Below are 19,386 nucleotides of genomic sequence, written 5' to 3' on the forward strand. Positions count from 1 at the left end.
TGTTGTATAAGAAGAAACAAACACTTGACTGTAAAATATATTGTTTAATTGTTTAACACTGTAAAAGCACTAGAAGGAATTGTAAACTCAGACATACTGTTTATCAACAAAGTAAACTTATTTCAATAAATAAAATATGTAGAGATGCCTAGAAATTGCCCATTTCAATAAAGCCTATTCACAAAGTACAATAAACAATCATGTACCAAATGCAATACAATTTTGCAATACAAAAGTGCAATCAGTGTGTTTTCAGTGAATAGCAAGATAGTGGAATAGCAAGATAATAGTACAATAGCTGCTTTCTGTGGAGCAGATAGGAACATATGCTCTATATCCACTTTGTTAGGTACACCTCTCCCTTTACGCAAACAGCTCACACATATAAGTAAAGCATAAGTATAAAGCATGCACACAAGTTCGAGAGCCTAATTTACTGTTTGACCAAATAGAATTAGAATAGGCAAGATCCTGATTTAGTGACGTTGAATGTGGCATGATCATCAGTGCCTGATGTGCGTTTCCAGCATCTCAGAAAAACAGAGACAGATACAAAACACATCCAGTCGGCCAAAACACATGATTCAAGAGGTCAGAGGAGAAAGGCAAGACTGGTTCAAGCAAACAGGCAGACCACAAATATGTAAATAATAACATCATTTGAATGCCACAGTGTATCCCAAAAAGGAGTCATTCCTATGTTCCCAGGGTCCTATGTTCCCCAGATTTATATGGCACATAATGGGAACATGACAAAGGGTCCTATGTTCCCCAGTTCTAGGGTTAGGGTTAGGGGTTAGGGTTAGGGTTAGAGACCTTCAAAATCAAATAAAATGATAACCATTGGTTTTGTTGTGTTTACATAGCTGTTTTGAAGCCTTGTTCCAATAAAAAAAAAACTGGATAATATTTATGAAATATTTTAACTTGAAATGGGTCAAATTTGACCCGAACACAATAGGAGGGTTAATGTGTGTTAACAGAATATTGAACTGGGGAACATAGGACCCTGGGAACATAGATACGCTCACCCTAAAAAAAAACCTCAGACCATGTGCATCCCTTCATGGATACGGTCTAGCTTCCAGTAGGATAATGTGCCACATCATGAAGCATCCATTGTCTCAAAGTGCTTCTAAGAGCAGGACAGTAACTTCACTCCAATGGCCTGCACAGTCCCTAGATCTCAACCCGGTGCAGATCTTTGGGATGCTGGGGAAACTTCAAGTCAGTGTGGACCAAGATCCCTGTGAGACAGGGATGTCCTGCACTTGATATCAAAAGGGGGTCCTACCCGGTACTAGCTAGGCGTACCTAATAAAGTGCCACTGGGTTTATGTTTTAATTTGAACATTTTTTATCTTATTGCTCCCATGAACACACACAAATGATTTCTAAAGAGGGAAAAGACACAGAACAATAAAAGCCCCCTTCTTTGCTGAGGACATAACTGATCTTTGGTAAATGTAGCAATAATTACAGTTCAAAGTCTCTCTTATAAAATCAAGATATACACAAAGATCTGACAGCTTAGCAAAATGGGCCCCCTCTCCCCCCAAAACAGGCATATTTGTAAATTTTTTCCCACTTGAATCAGTCATTGGCATGGATATTTAATAGGGATAATAAGGGTATAATAAGGGTACAAGTTTTAAAATCTCTTAAATACAGTTATTAGAGGTATTTCACCATGTAATGACAGGTTTCTTTGCACTGCATGTCTTAATTATTAAGGATGTAACACATTAATTAATCCAGGCAGAGATAGTGGTACAAAATGCATCCTATCTGCTTTACTAAACACAGTTGGGCTTCATGTCCCTTAACAATTCATTTCCTGTTGGCCTTTTCCTTATTCTGCCCATTTATAGTTTCACAACCTTCATTAGCTATGCTAGGCTGGTTTTGCCAGCTTTGTTTCTTTATTTTAGTTGTGTTAAATTGGTCTACATTAAATTCCAGGCATCATTAAAAAAGTCTAAAAATTGGATTTCTGAAACCTGCAGATACCGTGAGTAATTGGCCCACTTCCTTGTATATTCGAGGGGGGGGCCTGCCCTCCTCCCGTCGTACAGATACTGACATGTTAATTGGACTCAGGTGTGGTCTTAATTTCAGTGTGGTTATCAGGATTAAATCTGTATTTGTACCCGTATGGCCGCAGATGATAAGTCAAGTATTCCAAAGTGTACATCTGAACAGCATAAATGTAGTGAAATGACACTACAAAATCAGAACAGCATTCTGGACCCTAGGAAGAGAAATAAAATAATCAATACAACAAAAAAGAGCATTGCATATGTACAGTGCAAAATAAATTACAATTTATCTTCTGTATCACCAGAAAGTCAGTATAAATACCCATTTTGACTTTGCATAAATGTTGACTGGACAGCCTGTGCCAACGCTGAAAACCCGTGTAAATTAAGCGCCAATATGAAAGTTGTTAAAACGTCCGTAGACGTCCATAGCTGCTACCTTCATTCACCATCATTTTGTGAAATCAGGACGTAAATATCTTTCTGATAGCAGTTCAAAAGTTTACAAAGCTGGCTAAATACAAATTTTCACAGTCCCATAATATCATGTTGTGAAAATTTTGTGCTCATTGGGTTGATGTACTCGGCTACCTCCCGCATGCCGCCGTCCGTCATATGCTTGCTGGGTACAGCTTCTAGCATATACTATATCTAATGCAGATATGGTACACAAATACACCTCAGTATGATCATCTCACCAAATTTAATGAATCTTTTTGTACAGTACAGATACTGCAACACAGTCTCACAAAATTTTGTGAAATATTAACAGACTGAAACGCTGATCATGTGTTGTGGACACGATGTGAAGAATACGTTCCTCCATCACAAAGGGATTATGTGACAATAGCACGAATCGCATATGCTATTTTCACGTTTGTCACCTGAAAAGGTTTGGTTTAGTTGCCTAAACCAAAACCAAGGTTTGGTTTAGTTGCCTAAACCAAACCTTTTCAGGTGACAAACGTGAATATAGCATATGCGATTCAGTTAAGATTAAGATTAGGTTAAGATTAGGGTATGGTTTTGGTCGTGGTTACATAAGAAAAACTTTTGCTGAAAATGGAAACTTCACTCCCAGTAGAACTTCTATAGGGTTTTTCACACAGCACTTAGCCCTGGGCTAAGGAAGCACTTAGCCCTGGGCTAAGAAACGTTTCATACAAGCAAATTCCAAAGTGAGATAACCCTGACTTTAGCCCAGGGCTAGCTGGCCCTACTCTGGTTGCCTGATATCAGACAGAATTGTCAACTTGTTACACTCCATTTCCATCTTCAGTCTGACATTGCCTCCACTCTAACCGATTTCCGTGGGGGAGGGGGATTTGATTTTCCCTAACCAATCACTAGAGACCGACGTATCCGCCTGAATCTAACATCATTTTAAGTCGACACTGATGCGTAGCCATGACAAAATCCAGAGACGGTTCAGAAAGTATAGAGCATCTTTGACAGGCAACTACTCTGGAGCAGGGTTATCCCCAGAAAATCGTTGAAAACCAGGGTTATCCGTTGGCTGTGTGAAAAGGGTTAGAACACTTTGTTTCACTTGTGTGTTGTCCAATCAAATAACTTCTCCTTCACAACGTTGCTAAGCAACGTTACGTGGTATTCCTGGCACAAGTGTTTTTATTACTACAGTTATATTCAGACATGTGAGCCCTGGGCAAATAAAAATGCTGTGTGAATCATTAGCTAAGAGTTAGCCATGGGTTAAATGTTTGTATGTGAAAAGGAGTTAAGCTAACCCTGAGCCAACTGTTAAAAGCCCTTATGCGTTGGGAATTGAACCCTGGAGTTAAGGGTAAATGTATAATCCCGCCCCCCCCCCTCGACCTCCACACCCTTACTTTCCACTGCATTTCAATGTCAGACTACGTCCTGTTTCTGTTTGTCTCCCTCATGTAATCCTTTCCTGGTGGGGGAACGTATTTCTCTCACCTTTTAAGCCATTGTGCTCATTTCACAAAATTTCATGAGGCCAGGCTGAATACAGATTCAAAGTGGGATATTGTAGGTATTGCACTGTATTATGTTGCTTACCTCTACTGGGGTGTAGTGGTCGTAAAGCAGATACCAGGGTCGTGGTCGTGGGGGCTGCCTGACCAGGTAATAGTCTGGGGGGTAGGGATGAAAGGTTTGTCTCCCTTTCAAGTCTCTGGAGTCTGTTGGAGGCACCTTCATGGCTTCCATACATTTCCCCAAAGCTATGTCCTCAATGGTCGAGTAGTGGTCACATTCCCCACTTTTGAATCCCCCTACGAATCTTCTCAGTGCTTCTTTACTGAGGACATACCCTGCACCCCCACTCATGTAGCCTTGCTGGATAAAAGGGGTAAACCTTCTCCCCAGGTACAAAGGTTTCTCCGGATCATATTTCGACAAGGTGTGACGTAGATTCTCAATGACGACGAACGTGTCGTCATCAGCTTTCAGGAACCAGTCCGCTTCGTCCAGGTGGTTCTTGTGGATATACTGAAAGGCTCTGATGGTCTTCCAGTAGAGGTTCTCCCTCCCCTCTTTTCACGTCCAGCCCCACAGTAGGGAAATCGGTCTTATTAGAGCTCATGTACAGTACTTTGTTGCAGCGCTTGGCCCATGTTTCCCTGATGTGTTTGGTTCGGGAGTCCAAGTTCTTGGGTCCCGTCATGATCCAACACAAGATCCGCGTCGTCTGGGAGACATTGGCTGCCTTCCTGCTCTCACCTGGAGTTATTTATTAAGACAAAATATCAGAAATGTGTTGCATGCAAAGACGTCCTTCCTTTAAAGATTGGTCCTCAGAACCTGCACCTGCTAGAGTAACCACATACAAACAGGTGTCTTATTGACTAAGGGTGTCTTATTGACTATATTAAAATGGGGCAAACATCTATATCTATAGTAAAAAATGATTGTGGATGAACGGCATCGTATTTGCAAATTTTGACACTAGATTAGTATTAAGCCACAAGGTGTGAGAATACATTGCTTTTTCCATGTACACTATACTGAACTTTATGACATGAAAAATGCAACATTACTGTATTGATGCCTACGGAGCCCCTAAGGGGACATGGGCAAAAAAAAAAAATCTTTATGTTTTTGGTGCACACGGAAAACTATCCCGTGCGCATGCAATACTTTCTCGTGAGCACGATAAACTTTCTTGTGCCCATGGGATAGTTTCTGGTGTGCACCAGATAGTTTTCCGTGCGCACCAGAAACTTAAAGATTTTTTTTTTTTTGCCCATGTCCCCTTAGGGGCTCCGTAGATGCCAGATGTGAAGGAGAGAGAATTTAGTTTATTTTAGTTATGTTTTTTTTGCTTTAACATATATATATATTATTATATCCCTCATTATTTGTCTATCTGCATCACACTGATCTGAATAATTGCTGCTATTATTACTATTACGCCATATCAGGGCATTGCTGCAATTTGAGACTGAGAAATTCTGCACTTTAAGACTGAAAATCCTGCAAATCATACTGAACAATTGTTGCTTCTCACTGAACAATTTGCTGCTATTATTACTATTGTTTCATATCAGGGCATGTTGCAATTTACAGTTTGGGCCCACTTGGCATCTTGTTTGTTTTTCAGATTTTTACAGTCTTATTCCTATCCTCAACCTTTGCTCACTTTATATCTATATTTAACAGGGACCTGAGTACCTCATTTTGTTCCCTTTCATGTACAACATGTTTTGGAATGACAATAAAACATCCTTATCCTTATCTGTATGTACAAGTTATAAAACTTGAAAATTCAATAAAATGTAAATCATAAAAAAAAAAAAGTTCTGTATGCACAGTACCTGGGAATTTTAGACAATTATTAACAATGCAACACCTTTGTCAGGTGACCAGGCTTTTGGCTCTGAAACAACCTGCCTGAGAAGCTTAGACTAGCAGAATCATTATATCTTCTAAATCACTTGCAGTAATACAATTTTTTCATTAGACTTGGTTTTATTTGATATCTTTTATCCTATAATTTTTTCCCAGTATATTATTTTCATCCCCTATTCTATCTTTTATCTTGTGGTATCATTTTGTTTTTACTCTTTTTGAAATAATTTTATTAGTATGATATTTGCTTTTATTACATTGGTAAAGCACTTTCTAAATTCAGTATTGAATAAAAATACTGTTGTTATTGTTAACATGATTAACATGATTATTACTACTATCAGCTTTCAGGAACCAATCTGCGTCATCCAGGTGGTTCTGGTGCATACACTCAATTCTTACTAATATTATTAGTAGTAGTAGTAGTATTGACATTATTATTAACATTACTAACATTATTATTGTTATTTCTTCTCTGATTGCTGGTTCTGTTGTGATTCATTCATAAGTACAGAGTCACAAACATACAGTATGTGACACAAAACGACAAGGTAATCAGAGTCTACCTGTGTAGGCATGCGGCTGAACTGGTCTTTTAACTTGCCCCACGCCGGCATCTCTCCGAAAGAACATAACCTGCTCTGGCGTCAAGCCAGAGTCAAAGACAAATCGAAAGGAAAGAAATCCCATCAGCAGTCCGATGGTAAAGATCAAATTAGGTATAATGTGCCTCATTCTCCTTGATTCACACCTGACCCTATAAGACACAGAGAGAATTTGACAAGCAAAAAGTTATGTAACTATCTTGAAAAGGGGTTATGTACTGTACACTCAGAATGGATAAATCAAAGCACCCTAAACCGTGTGCTACAGTGTGATAAAGTGTGGCATGTTAAGCCATTATGTTATAATTACGACCATTGTTTGATCAATGAATTAATCAGTACAGATTACATTTATGTGTGATTTTCATTAGAAGTCACCTTACCTTCTCGCAAATGTGCTTCAAAAGAAAGTTGTTTTTTTCCTTTTTTCCTTCAGAGGACGATGGTGGAGTGCGCAGCCATGGAACAGTAAATTAAGGTTGGTCATTCTGCATGTGGCATATAAGGCTCAGACAACTATGATAAGCACCCTTTGAAATGGGTTACTCCCCTCTGCTGGAGAAAGCTGAGGAACAAGTTGAGCAAGTTGTCTGTTTTCACCTCAGCCCAGTAAAATCTCTATCATATCATTTTACTTCAGCCTCTTTCAAGTCTATTAACCTCTGTATTTCTCTATGGGAAAATATCTCAAGTGCAAAATAATACTCCTTTAAAGGTTACTGAAAATCTCTGATACACAATGTATTTGAAAGGGTGTAACAGCAGCATGTAAGTACAAAGTGTACAAATGTAAATGACAAGTGAAAACTAGCAGAGTGCTAGTTAAGCTTGCCAAGTGGGAGCATGGGGTGAATAATGCAATACTGTTTTCCACATAGAGATATAACAGTGTTATATCTACAAGTACTATTATACAGTGTTATACTGTATCTCTATGGTTTTCCATTAGTTGTGCTGATGTTGTTATATATACTACTTTTTATTTCATTTATTGTTATGGTTAAAGCAAAACAAAGATTTTACAGCTTCATTTCAAGGAAAAGGTATTTCAAAGTAAATATGAGTAGTTCAGAAATATTAAATTACTGAGCTGAAATCGAGGTAAAAAAAAATGATACAATATGAAACAATATATTGCCAAAAGCCAACAGTAACTGTACACTGTACCAGTATACTTGTTATTCTCTCCTGATCACATCATAGTTATCATAGTTATATCCTCAGCTTGTGGGTTATATACTACTTTTTCTGCTCTGTCTCTCCATTGCTGTGGTATTGTTTCATTGCCATTTAATATTAGCACCTTTTTAGATTACCAGAGGTGCCTCTAAATTAGTTAGGTTAGATTTTCCTTCTTCTGTTTTCTTCTTGTTAGTCATGTGATATTCAAGTTGTTCTGATTAAGCTCTAGGCACTGACCTGACAGATAAGTGTATCTTTTTGAAGTGTACTATGGAGCTTTGTACAATTTTTGTGTGCACATATGTGTATATATGGTGTATTTTCTGAGGACTATATTGTGCACTTTTACTATGCATTATATGTTTTACTATTTGCTGAGCATATTTTTCTCCTCTCTATATGCTATAAAGTATGATGTTTATTTACCTGATGATTCTGTTATGGCATATGTAGGTGGTTTAGAATATATTGTACATATTTATTATAGTTACAGGGTTCATTGTGCATATTCTTTGTAATTACAGGGCTCACCATTTTATGTATTTCTTTTTCTTTTTGGTTCACCATTTTGTAATCGCATGACCTGTCAGGTGACCCCTGGAGACAGGTATTTGTAAGGTGTGTCTCTCCATTTGTTTCATGTCTGAAGAAGGGCTTGCGCCCGAAACGTCACATGGTGGTATACCAATAAATGTTCATGGGAGCATTATCTAGTGTGCGGACTCTATTTTTCCGTTTTTCACCTGTAGGCTACGTACTGTCCAGCACCTAGTATTCATCGCGTTTGGATGTGCGTGCTTTTGTAACATTTTTACAGCCACTCAGGCAGTCAGTCAGTCAGTCAGTCAGGTAACGCTTAGTGAGATGTCACTTTGTGAGATGGCCTCTCGCCTACATTGAGTCCCATACACTGATAATGCTATATTGGATCTCACACACAGAGCCACACTCTTCGCCGTCAATTTACAGACATCTTCTGCTGTCCTGCAAACCTTGACGGTAGGTCACGTTACACACCTGTGGTGTATGACGTTGGTGGTACATGTAATTTAACCGATAAACATGGATTAATGTATTGCGCTAGCCGAGCATTGCTCCCACACTGAGCCCCACTCTCTGCCGTTAATTTACATACCTCCACTTCCGTTGCCGTATATACTTTAACGTGAGGCAACGTTATTACCTGTGGTATCTAAGTGACGAGGAATTATTTAACCGATAACTGTGTTGTAGCCTAATGCTTCAGTGCATTGAATTGAATTGAACATACACACCATGGGTCTGGATCTGTGCTTGTTTCATTATGGTAGTGTTCTCTTCAACAAGAGATTAATCCTTCTTTCTTTCAACAAAGAACTTAAACATCTGTTACCACTGCAGCTTCAGCTCACCATTAGGTGGAGCTTCTGTAACCTATATGTTGGTTTGTGGGTAAGGTGGACATTTCTTCACTGAATTAGATTCAGAGCTCCGGTGTTTATCCTGGGGGATTATAACTACTAACTAATTATTAATAAGTTGCAGACTGGACAACGTTCTGCCATCATTCCAACAGTATGTGGACATTCCCACCAGAAAACATCTATATATATCCCAACTCCAAACCCAGGATTACTCCCCAAATAAAACAGAGCCTGAAAGAGAAGCATAAAGCTTTCAGGCTCAAAGACTGGGCTGGTCTCAGGACAGCAAACTGCACCAACACAAGCTTTCCAGATGGTGAAAACCCTGACTGGATGTGAACCCAAACACAGTCCATCTACATCACCTGACACAGAACTTCTCGCCACTCAGCTGAACTCAGTCTTCACCCGTTTCGACACTCAGGACTTCACAGACGAATGCGTCAAAGAGCTGAGAGCCCTCCCTCCACTGGACCCCAACGAGCCGGCCCCTTTCTCAGTGGAGGACGTAAGGCGCCAGCTTAGCCGGTGTAAGCCAGGCAAGGCCCCGGGGCCCAACAGCATCCCGGCAAGGGTGCTGAAGACCTGCGCCATGGAACTCTCACCAATTCTTCACTCACTCTTCTGCGAATCCTACCGGTCTGCTACAATACCCACCCTCTGGAAAACCGCAACGATAATTCCAGTGCCCAAAAAATCCCAACCATTACCGCCCCATTGCCCTCACATCCATAATAATGAAGCGCCTGGAGAATCTGCTGCTACACACCATCTTGCCAATTCTCAACCAACAACTGGACCCCCTCCAATTTACCTACAGGGCCAGGAGGGGCACAGAGAATGCTGTGGCCTGCCTGCTGCACCTCCCCCTCCAGCACCTGGATTCCCCAGGCACCTTCGCCAGGATCCTCTTCGTGGATTTCAGCTCTGCTTTTAATACCATCCAAAGACATCGGTTGATCCGGAAGCTACATCAACTCTACCTGTTTCTTTAACGTGTTCTCTGTCACAAACCGGGTTAAACGTACACGCATAATCAACACTGCTGCCAAGATAATAGGTCTCCCCACTCCCAACCTCTCAGAGCTCAACTGTAAGGCCATCACACGCATAGCAAATACAACAGCACAGGACATCACACACCCACTCAATCGCCACTTCACTGTACTGCCCTCTGGGTGCAGGTACAGGACCCTGAGGTGCAGAAGGGCTCGCTTTAGCAAAAGCCTGATACCCGCAGCCATAGCAGCCCTAAACAGGGTGACTCGCTAAGGGAACTATGAGTCTTGTCTTTTTATGTTGCCCGCCACTATTATCTGCTGCTGTGTTATACTTTACGTATTGTTGCTGTCTGGTATTGTTGTGTGATGATGTATGGAAGGTGTATTGTCGGTTCTCCTTGTGATGCACAGTTACTGTCTGCTATTGTTGTGTGATGATGTGTGTAAAGTGTATTGTTGGTTCTCCTTGTGATGTACAGTTTTGTGGAAAAGAATTTCCCCCCGGGGACAATAAACTAAACTAACTAACAACTATTCAATAGCAGGCCATTTGATCACTGCTGGAATGGCAAGAGAAGAGGTTTTAATATAGGCTACAATCATAAATCAAATGTTGTGCTATATTGGGAATAAAACATATAACCTTATTCATTTTTTTCCTCCTCATTTTCTTCCTACCTCTACATTCTCCTCTCTCTCTCTCTCTCTTTCTCTCATTCAAATTCAATTCAAATCTGCTTTATTGGCATGACAGAAAGGATCTATGTTGCTAAAGCATTTGAAAAGGATAAAGTCAAACAAATACTGGATAATAAATAGTGCTGTCAATCGATTAAAAAATGTAATCGAGTTAATCACAATAATAGGCTGTGATTAATCATGATTAATCACAAGTTTAAAATGCTAGTATTTACTTGGGGGAGATAAAACAAAAACATGTGGTGTTGGAATAAAGAAATGCATGAAACTGGTTAGAGGAATCACAATCAAATTTATTTTTTACTTTATTATAACATCTCATCTTAGTTTTGATGATTTCTGAATTAGAATTAGAATCTCTTAATTTGCCGAGTAAAAAAGTAAAACACAACTTTGGTTTTATCTAAACTTCCATATGGAAGCTTTTTAAAACGAAATTTGCCGTTCAGCATCCGCGCTGGAATTACGGGAGGAAGTTGGGGGGCAAACTTGGTAATATGATTAATTTGCGTTAAAAAAAAATGAATGTGTTAAGGTTTCCAGATTAATTGCGAGCGTTAACGCGTTAATGTTGACAGCCCTAATAATAAACAAACAATTCTAGAGAGTCTATACATACCAACAATAGCATGTAAAAGTAATTCAATACATTCACAATACACTCACTCAATTCTCTCTCTCTCTCTCTCTCTCTCTCTCTCACACACACACACACACACACACACACACACACAGACACACACACCAGCTGCCCAACACCACCTTCTCAGGGTTTTTACCCATTTGAATGTGGACTCCCATACCTTGCCATACCTTGTTGTAGCGCTGTTCCCTTCCTCCACCTCTCTCTCTCTCTCTCTCTCTCTGCCCGCTATTGGTCTCCGTGGAACTGTTTGAAGCATGCAAATGTCCCAGAGCGACTGAGAGACAGAGCATACCCGTAACCATAGGAACTCAAGGTGTGTTTCCAAAGGGCGTGCCATAGGTTTCTCCTCCATGACTACAGACCCACAAATACAATATACAGTACAGGCTACACCCCCTACACAATATTGTATATTAAACAAAGTGAAAGTTATTCACAGAATTCATCCTGTAAAAACATAAAAAAGGATTAAAGTTGCCTCTGATGACAAATGTGTATTTTGTAATTCTTGCCCTGAAACAACTGAACATTTATTTTGGAAATGTTATTATGTTAGATGTGGGCTTCAGGACTTCTTATGGACAAAACCAACTCTGAATCTCAATCTCACAAGCAAACCATCTTTCAATGTATTTAACTGAATTGAAAGCATATTTTAATATCACTGAAAAATGTAACAACCATAAAGCAAAGAGAACAAAATTTATACAAGATTTACAGAACAAGATTTATAGCAAATATGGTCTTTCATTTATATAATACCCCCATGTGTGGAAGTCACACATGGGGGAAGTCCTTGGTATCTGCCCCCGAATTTCAAAATGGAAAAGATGGCGGCTTGTTTGGAAGCTTTCTATTTGGTTCACTTAAATAGGACTGAGTTTGGTTCCTTTAAAAAGAACTGTGAAAACACCCTTAGTGTATGATGAACACTGAAAAAATAAATAATTGTTTCAGCTGAGTGCGATACATGAGTTCATCAAGTTAACATCCCAATCTTTCCAGGAAGGCAACAATGGCATAACCAGACAGTGTGTGCTCTGTATCTCTATGTGCCAGTCAAACTCCATAGAGGCGTATGGATGTCTAGAGGTTTTTCTGTGTCACCCTAATAATTACAGCCTAGTTCTATTATTAATTATTATTGATTAAGAGGTAAATTTAAACTAGAAATAACCGCCTCGCGGTTGTATGCCGCCGCCAATAAACTTTGTTTTATCATTGCAAGGACAGTCTTTATTTATTGAAGATATATATTTAATGTGATTATTAGGTCAACTTAAAGGATTTTGGTGTCTGCAAAAGTAAGTTTTTCCTCCGTTTTTGTAGAATGACCCAAGATCGTTTTCTCAGCTACAGTGGTAAGCAGAACGTTATGATGTCACAGTGAAGTTGACCTTTGAACTTTTGGATATAAAATGACATCACTTAATAATTTTATCCTATTAGACATTTGTGTGAAATTTTGTCATAATTAGCATATGAATTCTCGAGTTATGGCCAAAAACGTCTTTTGTGAGGTCACAGTGCCCTTGATCTTTGACCACCAAATTCTAATCAGTTCATCCTTGAGTCCAACTGGACGTTTGTGCCAAATTTGAAGAAATTCCCTCAAGGCGACCACGCCCACTTAGGAGACAGGAAGTGTATACCATTTCATACCACTGGCACAGCTTGTAATGCGTCATCTTGTGTGTGTATAGAGCATCTTTGGCGCAGTTTCATTAGTAGTCTAGCTGTTAGCCAAAATGTTTTGTTAGCTTTGAGCAAACTTCAAAAATGCCACACCTGTTATGCAAAATTGATTTGCTTTGTAACTAAAATATTTGCCATTTGACTGCTTGATTAACCTGACCTGAATAACAGGTCTTGTGCCGTGGGAAAAATACCTTGCATCATTACACAAGTTCAATCCAGTTTATTCAGTTTGCATTGTGGCTGTTTCATGTCACCTCTATAAATATTTGTCTGCTCGCAGTTGCGAATTCTGACCAGAGTAGCTGCTGACATGCCAAGTTATTACATAGAGCTTTAATTTGCCAATACGGCCGTTTTATTCAGGTGGTGACAATGTTGCTTGAAGAAAGCAATTTTCAAGTTGAGAGGGTCAGAGGTTGATGTTCAGACAATGGACACTAATACACCAGTTCAAATGTCGGCTAGCTAGCTAGTTGGCCGACTTCCTTCCTCACTCTCTGACGTATCATCTGGTGTTTCCTGTGTTTCTCCGGAAGTTAGGGGGTAAAGGGGATATGACAGGCGACCAAATGAAACGCACCGTTACCTTGAATAAAATTACGGATTTCTCTGGGTTTGGACATTGTTGGAAACATTTGAGATAATGTAAGTACACGACTATATACTATACTTAAAATATATAACATAGGTCTAGTCGTTTTTAGATATTTTAATGCTGAAATGTTACATATTATACCTTTGACTTTAAATAACTAAATATTTATTTCCGACTGTCAGTCTAATGCTCTTCATTCAGGATGCAGCGTAACGGGTGCAAGCAACTACTTGGAGCCATACAGTTAGATGCAAAAGTATTGGGACAGCTGTGTCCAATTGCTCGTTTTTCCTCTGTATAATCAAATTTGTAATTCAGATCAAACAATGATTATGATGCAAAATTCACAATGTCTACATTTATTTCATGACGTTTGTTTAAACTATATTACAACAATGGCATTCAGTGAGTCAGGTCCCCCTATTTTAAAGTTCCCATATGGTTTAAAACAGGATTTCCCTCTGTGATGATAAAGGAGTTGGATGGTGTATCTAAACATGGTGAAAGTATCAAAACACACGGTTGCCAACTAAATCCACACAATCCATATTAGAAAAGCGAGCCTCTAAACAAGTTGTTTGGACTTCCGTAACTTTGTGGCGTCACAAAGGTTCGCTCATTATCATTTTTGTAAGAAATAATAGATTAACAAAGTGTTTTTTGTGAGAGACCCATCATCATCTATCACGCCATTATCTTCTGCACATGTTTTGTGATACCAATGGCTCCAGACCGCACAGGACAGCCACTCTTCTGCGCTTTTGGGATCGTCTCTGTCCCCATATGCATGGTGGCAGATGGTGCATGGCTCCTTCTTCTTCTTGGGATTTGGCTTTGGCCCTTTTCCCTTGCCCTTCCCCTGAAGGTAGGCGAAATGTTCATGGACGGCGGTTTTGATCTTTTCCGGATGGTGGTTGGTCTTTCTTGGACTGGAACCTGGACCAAGTCCTTAAATGAGACTGCTGCTTCCTGCACGGCCTGTACCACTGCCATCTCCACCTCAACCTCATGTGCCAGAGGTAGTACAGCATCCTGGGGCACTGAAGAGGGGCATGCATGGGGGGGGCCTCAGGACGGAGGTGAGGAGGGTGCACGGCTGCCTGCACAGCATCCTGCAAGGGGTGGGCCTCAGGACGGAGGTGAGGACCTACTCAGTTCTCTGGCCCTCATCTGTAGTTTTCTTGTCTTGTATCTTTTAGCTTATAAAGTAGACTCTACAAACACTTCAAAGGATATAACCCATATTTTACACTCACCAGCGGACATCTTGAGACGCGACGAGTCGAACATTTCTCCACACAATACACAAACATCAATACTTTTTGTAGGTGTTTTAGGTCCAGACGACATTTTGGCTAATTTCTATAAACAGATATCTACATATGAGACGTCATCTCTCAACTCCAACTCCATTCTCGTGTCTCATGTTGCTAATCGGACTGTAAACAATGACCGGCGCATGGAAGAGGAAGTCTTGGCCCAGATGTCCGCTGGCTACACCGGAAACCCCAAAATATTGGCCGTCGCCCCCAGAGTCTAATCGTCATCAGACCGATAGACGATGGGTTCCGAGATTGTTCTTGATGAAACTACCTGCTTAAGCCTTCGTTTGACATTTAGTCAACTCAGAGTTGCCTGTCTGTTTTAGCTTGCATCTCAAACCAATGAATGGAAATCACGATCAAAACAAAAAATGTAATTCATGCATTGACTTAGGTAAAATCACTGATCTCCTGGTAAGTGAATGTCCACTGGCTGCAACAAGGATCCTGTCCATGTGTGTGACTTCTAGCCTACTGCCTGGTGTACAAACCAATCATGGAACATTTGGCATCTGTCAAATTCTGCTGAAACCACCCAGGTTTAGGCTAGTTGCAGTGGGTTGCTGAGTCTCGAAACATTTTGAAGCAGTTTACCTGATTGCTAGTTTGTTTACCTGGCCTCTGTCAAAAGTCCAGCTAGTATCAACTTTTTAACAGACTTATATTTTCACGCACTGATCTCTATCAATCCATGCCATCCAGCAATGCACAGGTCGCAACAAGGTACATTCATAACTAGTAATTTTTATGTAGTACAAATGCACATGTGAACGCCACCATATTGCGGCGTAAACAGTCTATGGGCGTAAAGAGCGCGTACCGTAATTAGGCACCGCAGTGCGCACTGGGCACAAACAGCCCGGATGCCTCTGACTTGAGTCCACTTGGATCCATGGAGCTAGTGGATTTTCTAATAAACCATTTTTAAACTCTTAACTACCTGTGCTATATGTGCTGCCCTGGAATGAGAGGACGTTAAAGTTTACTGTTACTTTAGTGTGCCACCTTTGGCTTAGGATCTTTTTAGAACTGCCTGGGGGATGAAACCTTTCTTAGCTTTCATGTGCGGACTGGGAGAAGAGCTTCATTTTTGTAGCAAAACACTGGGATCAGGTTACTGGTAATTAACACATTAAAGACTACACAACTTTTTGGGAGCCAATATATGAAAATCATCTCTGTGTCTCTGGTGCATAAATCTACCTTGTGCGCTTGCTAACGCTTTAGCATACAGTATGTTAAAGGACAACTCCAGCGTGATTTGAGTTTTTGCAAATTTTTGACATTTTACATCCCTTTAATGTTGACTGTTTTTACATGCATGTGCTACAATTAAAGATATTTTAAAATCAGTTTTGCCATACCGCTTGGGCTCATTCACTCCCATTCAATTCCAAACGGCATAGAAAACAACACTGAAGACTTAATTCAGTCAGTAAAGGTAGTCCATCACTGTGAACGAGAGGTTGCAAGAGCTAAGACGAGACCGACTTACCACCGTTTTCTACTTGTAAACAAATATACCGCTTCCAGGTCATTACATGTCCGATTTCTGCATTTTCCACTCCAAAATAAAACTTTTAACCACTAGAACACAACAACTATAACAACTTAAACGTGGAGCCAATCGGATTTAAGTTTTGGTCGGTCGGTTGGTCGGTCGCATGCAACACGCAATGAGTCATATTTTGGGCTCAAACATATGGGAGAGTCATACACTTTTATTTTAACAAAATATGTTCTTCAAACATAAAGTGTTCTATGGTTTAGTAAAATAGCCTCTTACTGTAATGTCTGAGAGGTTGGAGAACACTTTGGGAGGGACCGTGCCTCCATGCAGAACATTTCAAGATCCTTGATATCTTAGGTTTGTGCTTGTGGACTGCCCTCTTCAATTCAGACTGCAGATTTTCACTAGGGTTCTGGAGACAAGATGGCTATTGCAAAACATCGATTCTGTGTTCCTGCAACCATTTCTGTGATGATTTTGATGTATGTTTGGGGTCGTTGTCTGGTTGAAAGGTCCTTCCACGGCCAAGTCTCAACCTCCTGGCAGAGGCAACCAGGTTTTGGACTAAAATATCCTGATACTTAGTGGAATTCATTATGCCATCGATCTTAACAAGATCTGGACCACTAGCAATAAAACAGCCCGAAAACATCAAAGATCCTCCACCATATTTCACTGTGGGCATCCGGTGCTTTTCCTTGTATGCAGTCGTCTTTTGTCGCCAAACATGCCGATGGTTCCATTTTGGTCTCATCTGACCACAACACACAATTTCAACTGTAGTTGCTTGGCAAAGTTCAGGCGCTTCAGTTTATGGGTTGCACTCAGTAAGGGCTTCTTTCCTGCAACCCTTCCAAAGAGTTTGTTGACATGGAGGAGGATTTTGACACTTGATAACCTCAGCATTCCACTCAACTGTGCAGTTGTGAAACTGTAATCCTTGGGTTCTTCTTTGCCTCCCTCACCATCTTCCTCCCTGTTCATGGGGACAATATGCACATGCGTCCTCTTCCTGGTGAATTTGCAACTGTTCCATATTTCTAAAACTTTTTGATTATTGCCCTGACTGTGCTTAGTGGTATTTAACTATCTGTCTCTGAGTTGAAAGCTCTTTGATTTTCCACATAGTGATGGATAACAAATGGATTTTACATGTATGCAACCTCATATTTTGACCCCAGTGAAACAGGAAATGATGAAAGCAATACAGTTTCTGGATTCTGAGATCAATTAAAAAGAAAACAATAGAATTTTATTTATTTTATACAATACATTTTGCTCATTTTCATGAAAGATGACAATAATTCTGGAGGTGACTGTATATGGATATTCCTGTATGATAATTTCAGAATTTTATAATGCATCAATTCACAGTAAATGAAAAAAAAATTGACTGACATGGACTGATTGCAATGCAACACTGAATTCACCCTCCAGTGGTTAAAAATGTTACCACCCCCAGTCTAAAGATTGAAATTTTGGGGGTGGGTTTAAATTTATGACACTCCACCCCGTTCCTCTTCTCACCAATCCAGCCCAACCCCCCAATAGTTTGGGAATTTGAAAAAATGTCTGGAAAAGTATGGAAAATGTTGTGGTTCAGGTCCGATACACACATAATTATAGCTTTTATGTTGTTGTAGAGCCACTTTTGAGTCCACAGTTTTTGTTGTGAAGAATAATGTTCAGATAGAGGGACGCTCTTATTACCCAGCCACTGTCAGCATGCATTATATCAAATACCAACCAAAATCAAATCCAGTCAAGAACATGGAATGAAAACCGTGTAGGAACCCTGCCAATCATCTCACATATTCTGATATTTGTCGCTGTGAAGAACAATCTTCATCTATACAGTGATATGACCTAGTTAGCAGGGGCAAGATGTCTATCTGTGTAAATCATATTGAACACCAGACAAAATCTTCAAAACAAATCAATGTCTGAAAAAAGTATCTGAAATAAGTAATAACACTTTTCATTTCATAATATCACTTTTCACAATGTCTCAGCCGCCTGTCAATCAAAGTGAATGGGGCTGGTCTTGCCCCATGGGCCAAATGACATTAAAAAAGTCATAATATTACGGGAATAAAGTGGTAATTTTGAGAAAAAATTACTTTAATATATTTAATATTACTTAATTATTTAATATTACTTTAATATATTATCAGCACCTGGATAAGGACCTGACACCACGGGAGAGAAGAGGAGCAGTTCACTTCCCCACAGAATCCCGACAGCTGCCAACAGCACCCAGCACTTCAGCTACACTCAGCTAACAGCTAACAGGTAATTGTAGGGAAATTGTTTGCTAACTCTAGCTATGTTTAGCATGCATTCCTATGATTCCCACTATGGATGTCAATTTGGGGTAATTTTTCTTGGCCCAACATCTGTCATTGACCCTCATTATTAACAGTTAACTGGGGAGATTATTAAACTACTTCCTGGCTCTTCTACCATGACAGGCGATACTGTCTTCTACTACGATTCTGTTCGATTCTACTACAACTCTAGTATTTTTACTGTAGCTCTACTGTCTTATAGTATGACTCTACCCCACTGATGTTGACCTGGTTTCTTCTGTGTGTATGTGTGTGTGCGTGCAGTGAGCTAGAGGTTTTTTGTTAGACCTCCTGGAGATCTGTCCTCTCTGTCCTGTCTGTCTGAGGAACCCAGACCCGGACCGAAGCCCCCAGTCTGAGCAGAGCACAGTGCTGGGAGCTCCTGTTCTTCTCCAGCAGAACCTGATGGAGCAGGTGGGAAGAGGGACCAGAGCCCCGTGGGCTTTGTGGAACCGATTAATTCAACATTGATTTGTTAGGCTAACTTTAGTCTGGATTTTCATA

General features: G+C 40.1%; 1 protein-coding gene across 1 annotated transcript; it reads right to left on the reverse strand.

Annotated features, from left to right (window-relative positions):
* Window positions 1-38: 38 nt before the first annotated feature.
* c1galt1a (core 1 synthase, glycoprotein-N-acetylgalactosamine 3-beta-galactosyltransferase 1a) lies at window positions 39-6,963 on the reverse strand. Its single transcript, XM_071543919.1, is given in 5 exon segments — window positions 39-2,251; window positions 4,083-4,562; window positions 4,564-4,745; window positions 6,440-6,630; window positions 6,862-6,963. Coding segments are annotated over 4 exon segments (996 nt in total). The 5' UTR covers window positions 6,609-6,630; window positions 6,862-6,963; the 3' UTR covers window positions 39-2,086.
* Window positions 6,964-19,386: the final 12,423 nt, after the last annotated feature.

This window comes from Centroberyx affinis, unplaced genomic scaffold (genome assembly GCF_046629955.1).
Source record: "Centroberyx affinis isolate AG114_WGS23_722 - 3 ecotype Tasmania unplaced genomic scaffold, CSIRO-AGI_Caff_v1 ptg000241l_1, whole genome shotgun sequence".
Lineage (NCBI taxonomy): Eukaryota > Metazoa > Chordata > Actinopteri > Beryciformes > Berycidae > Centroberyx > Centroberyx affinis.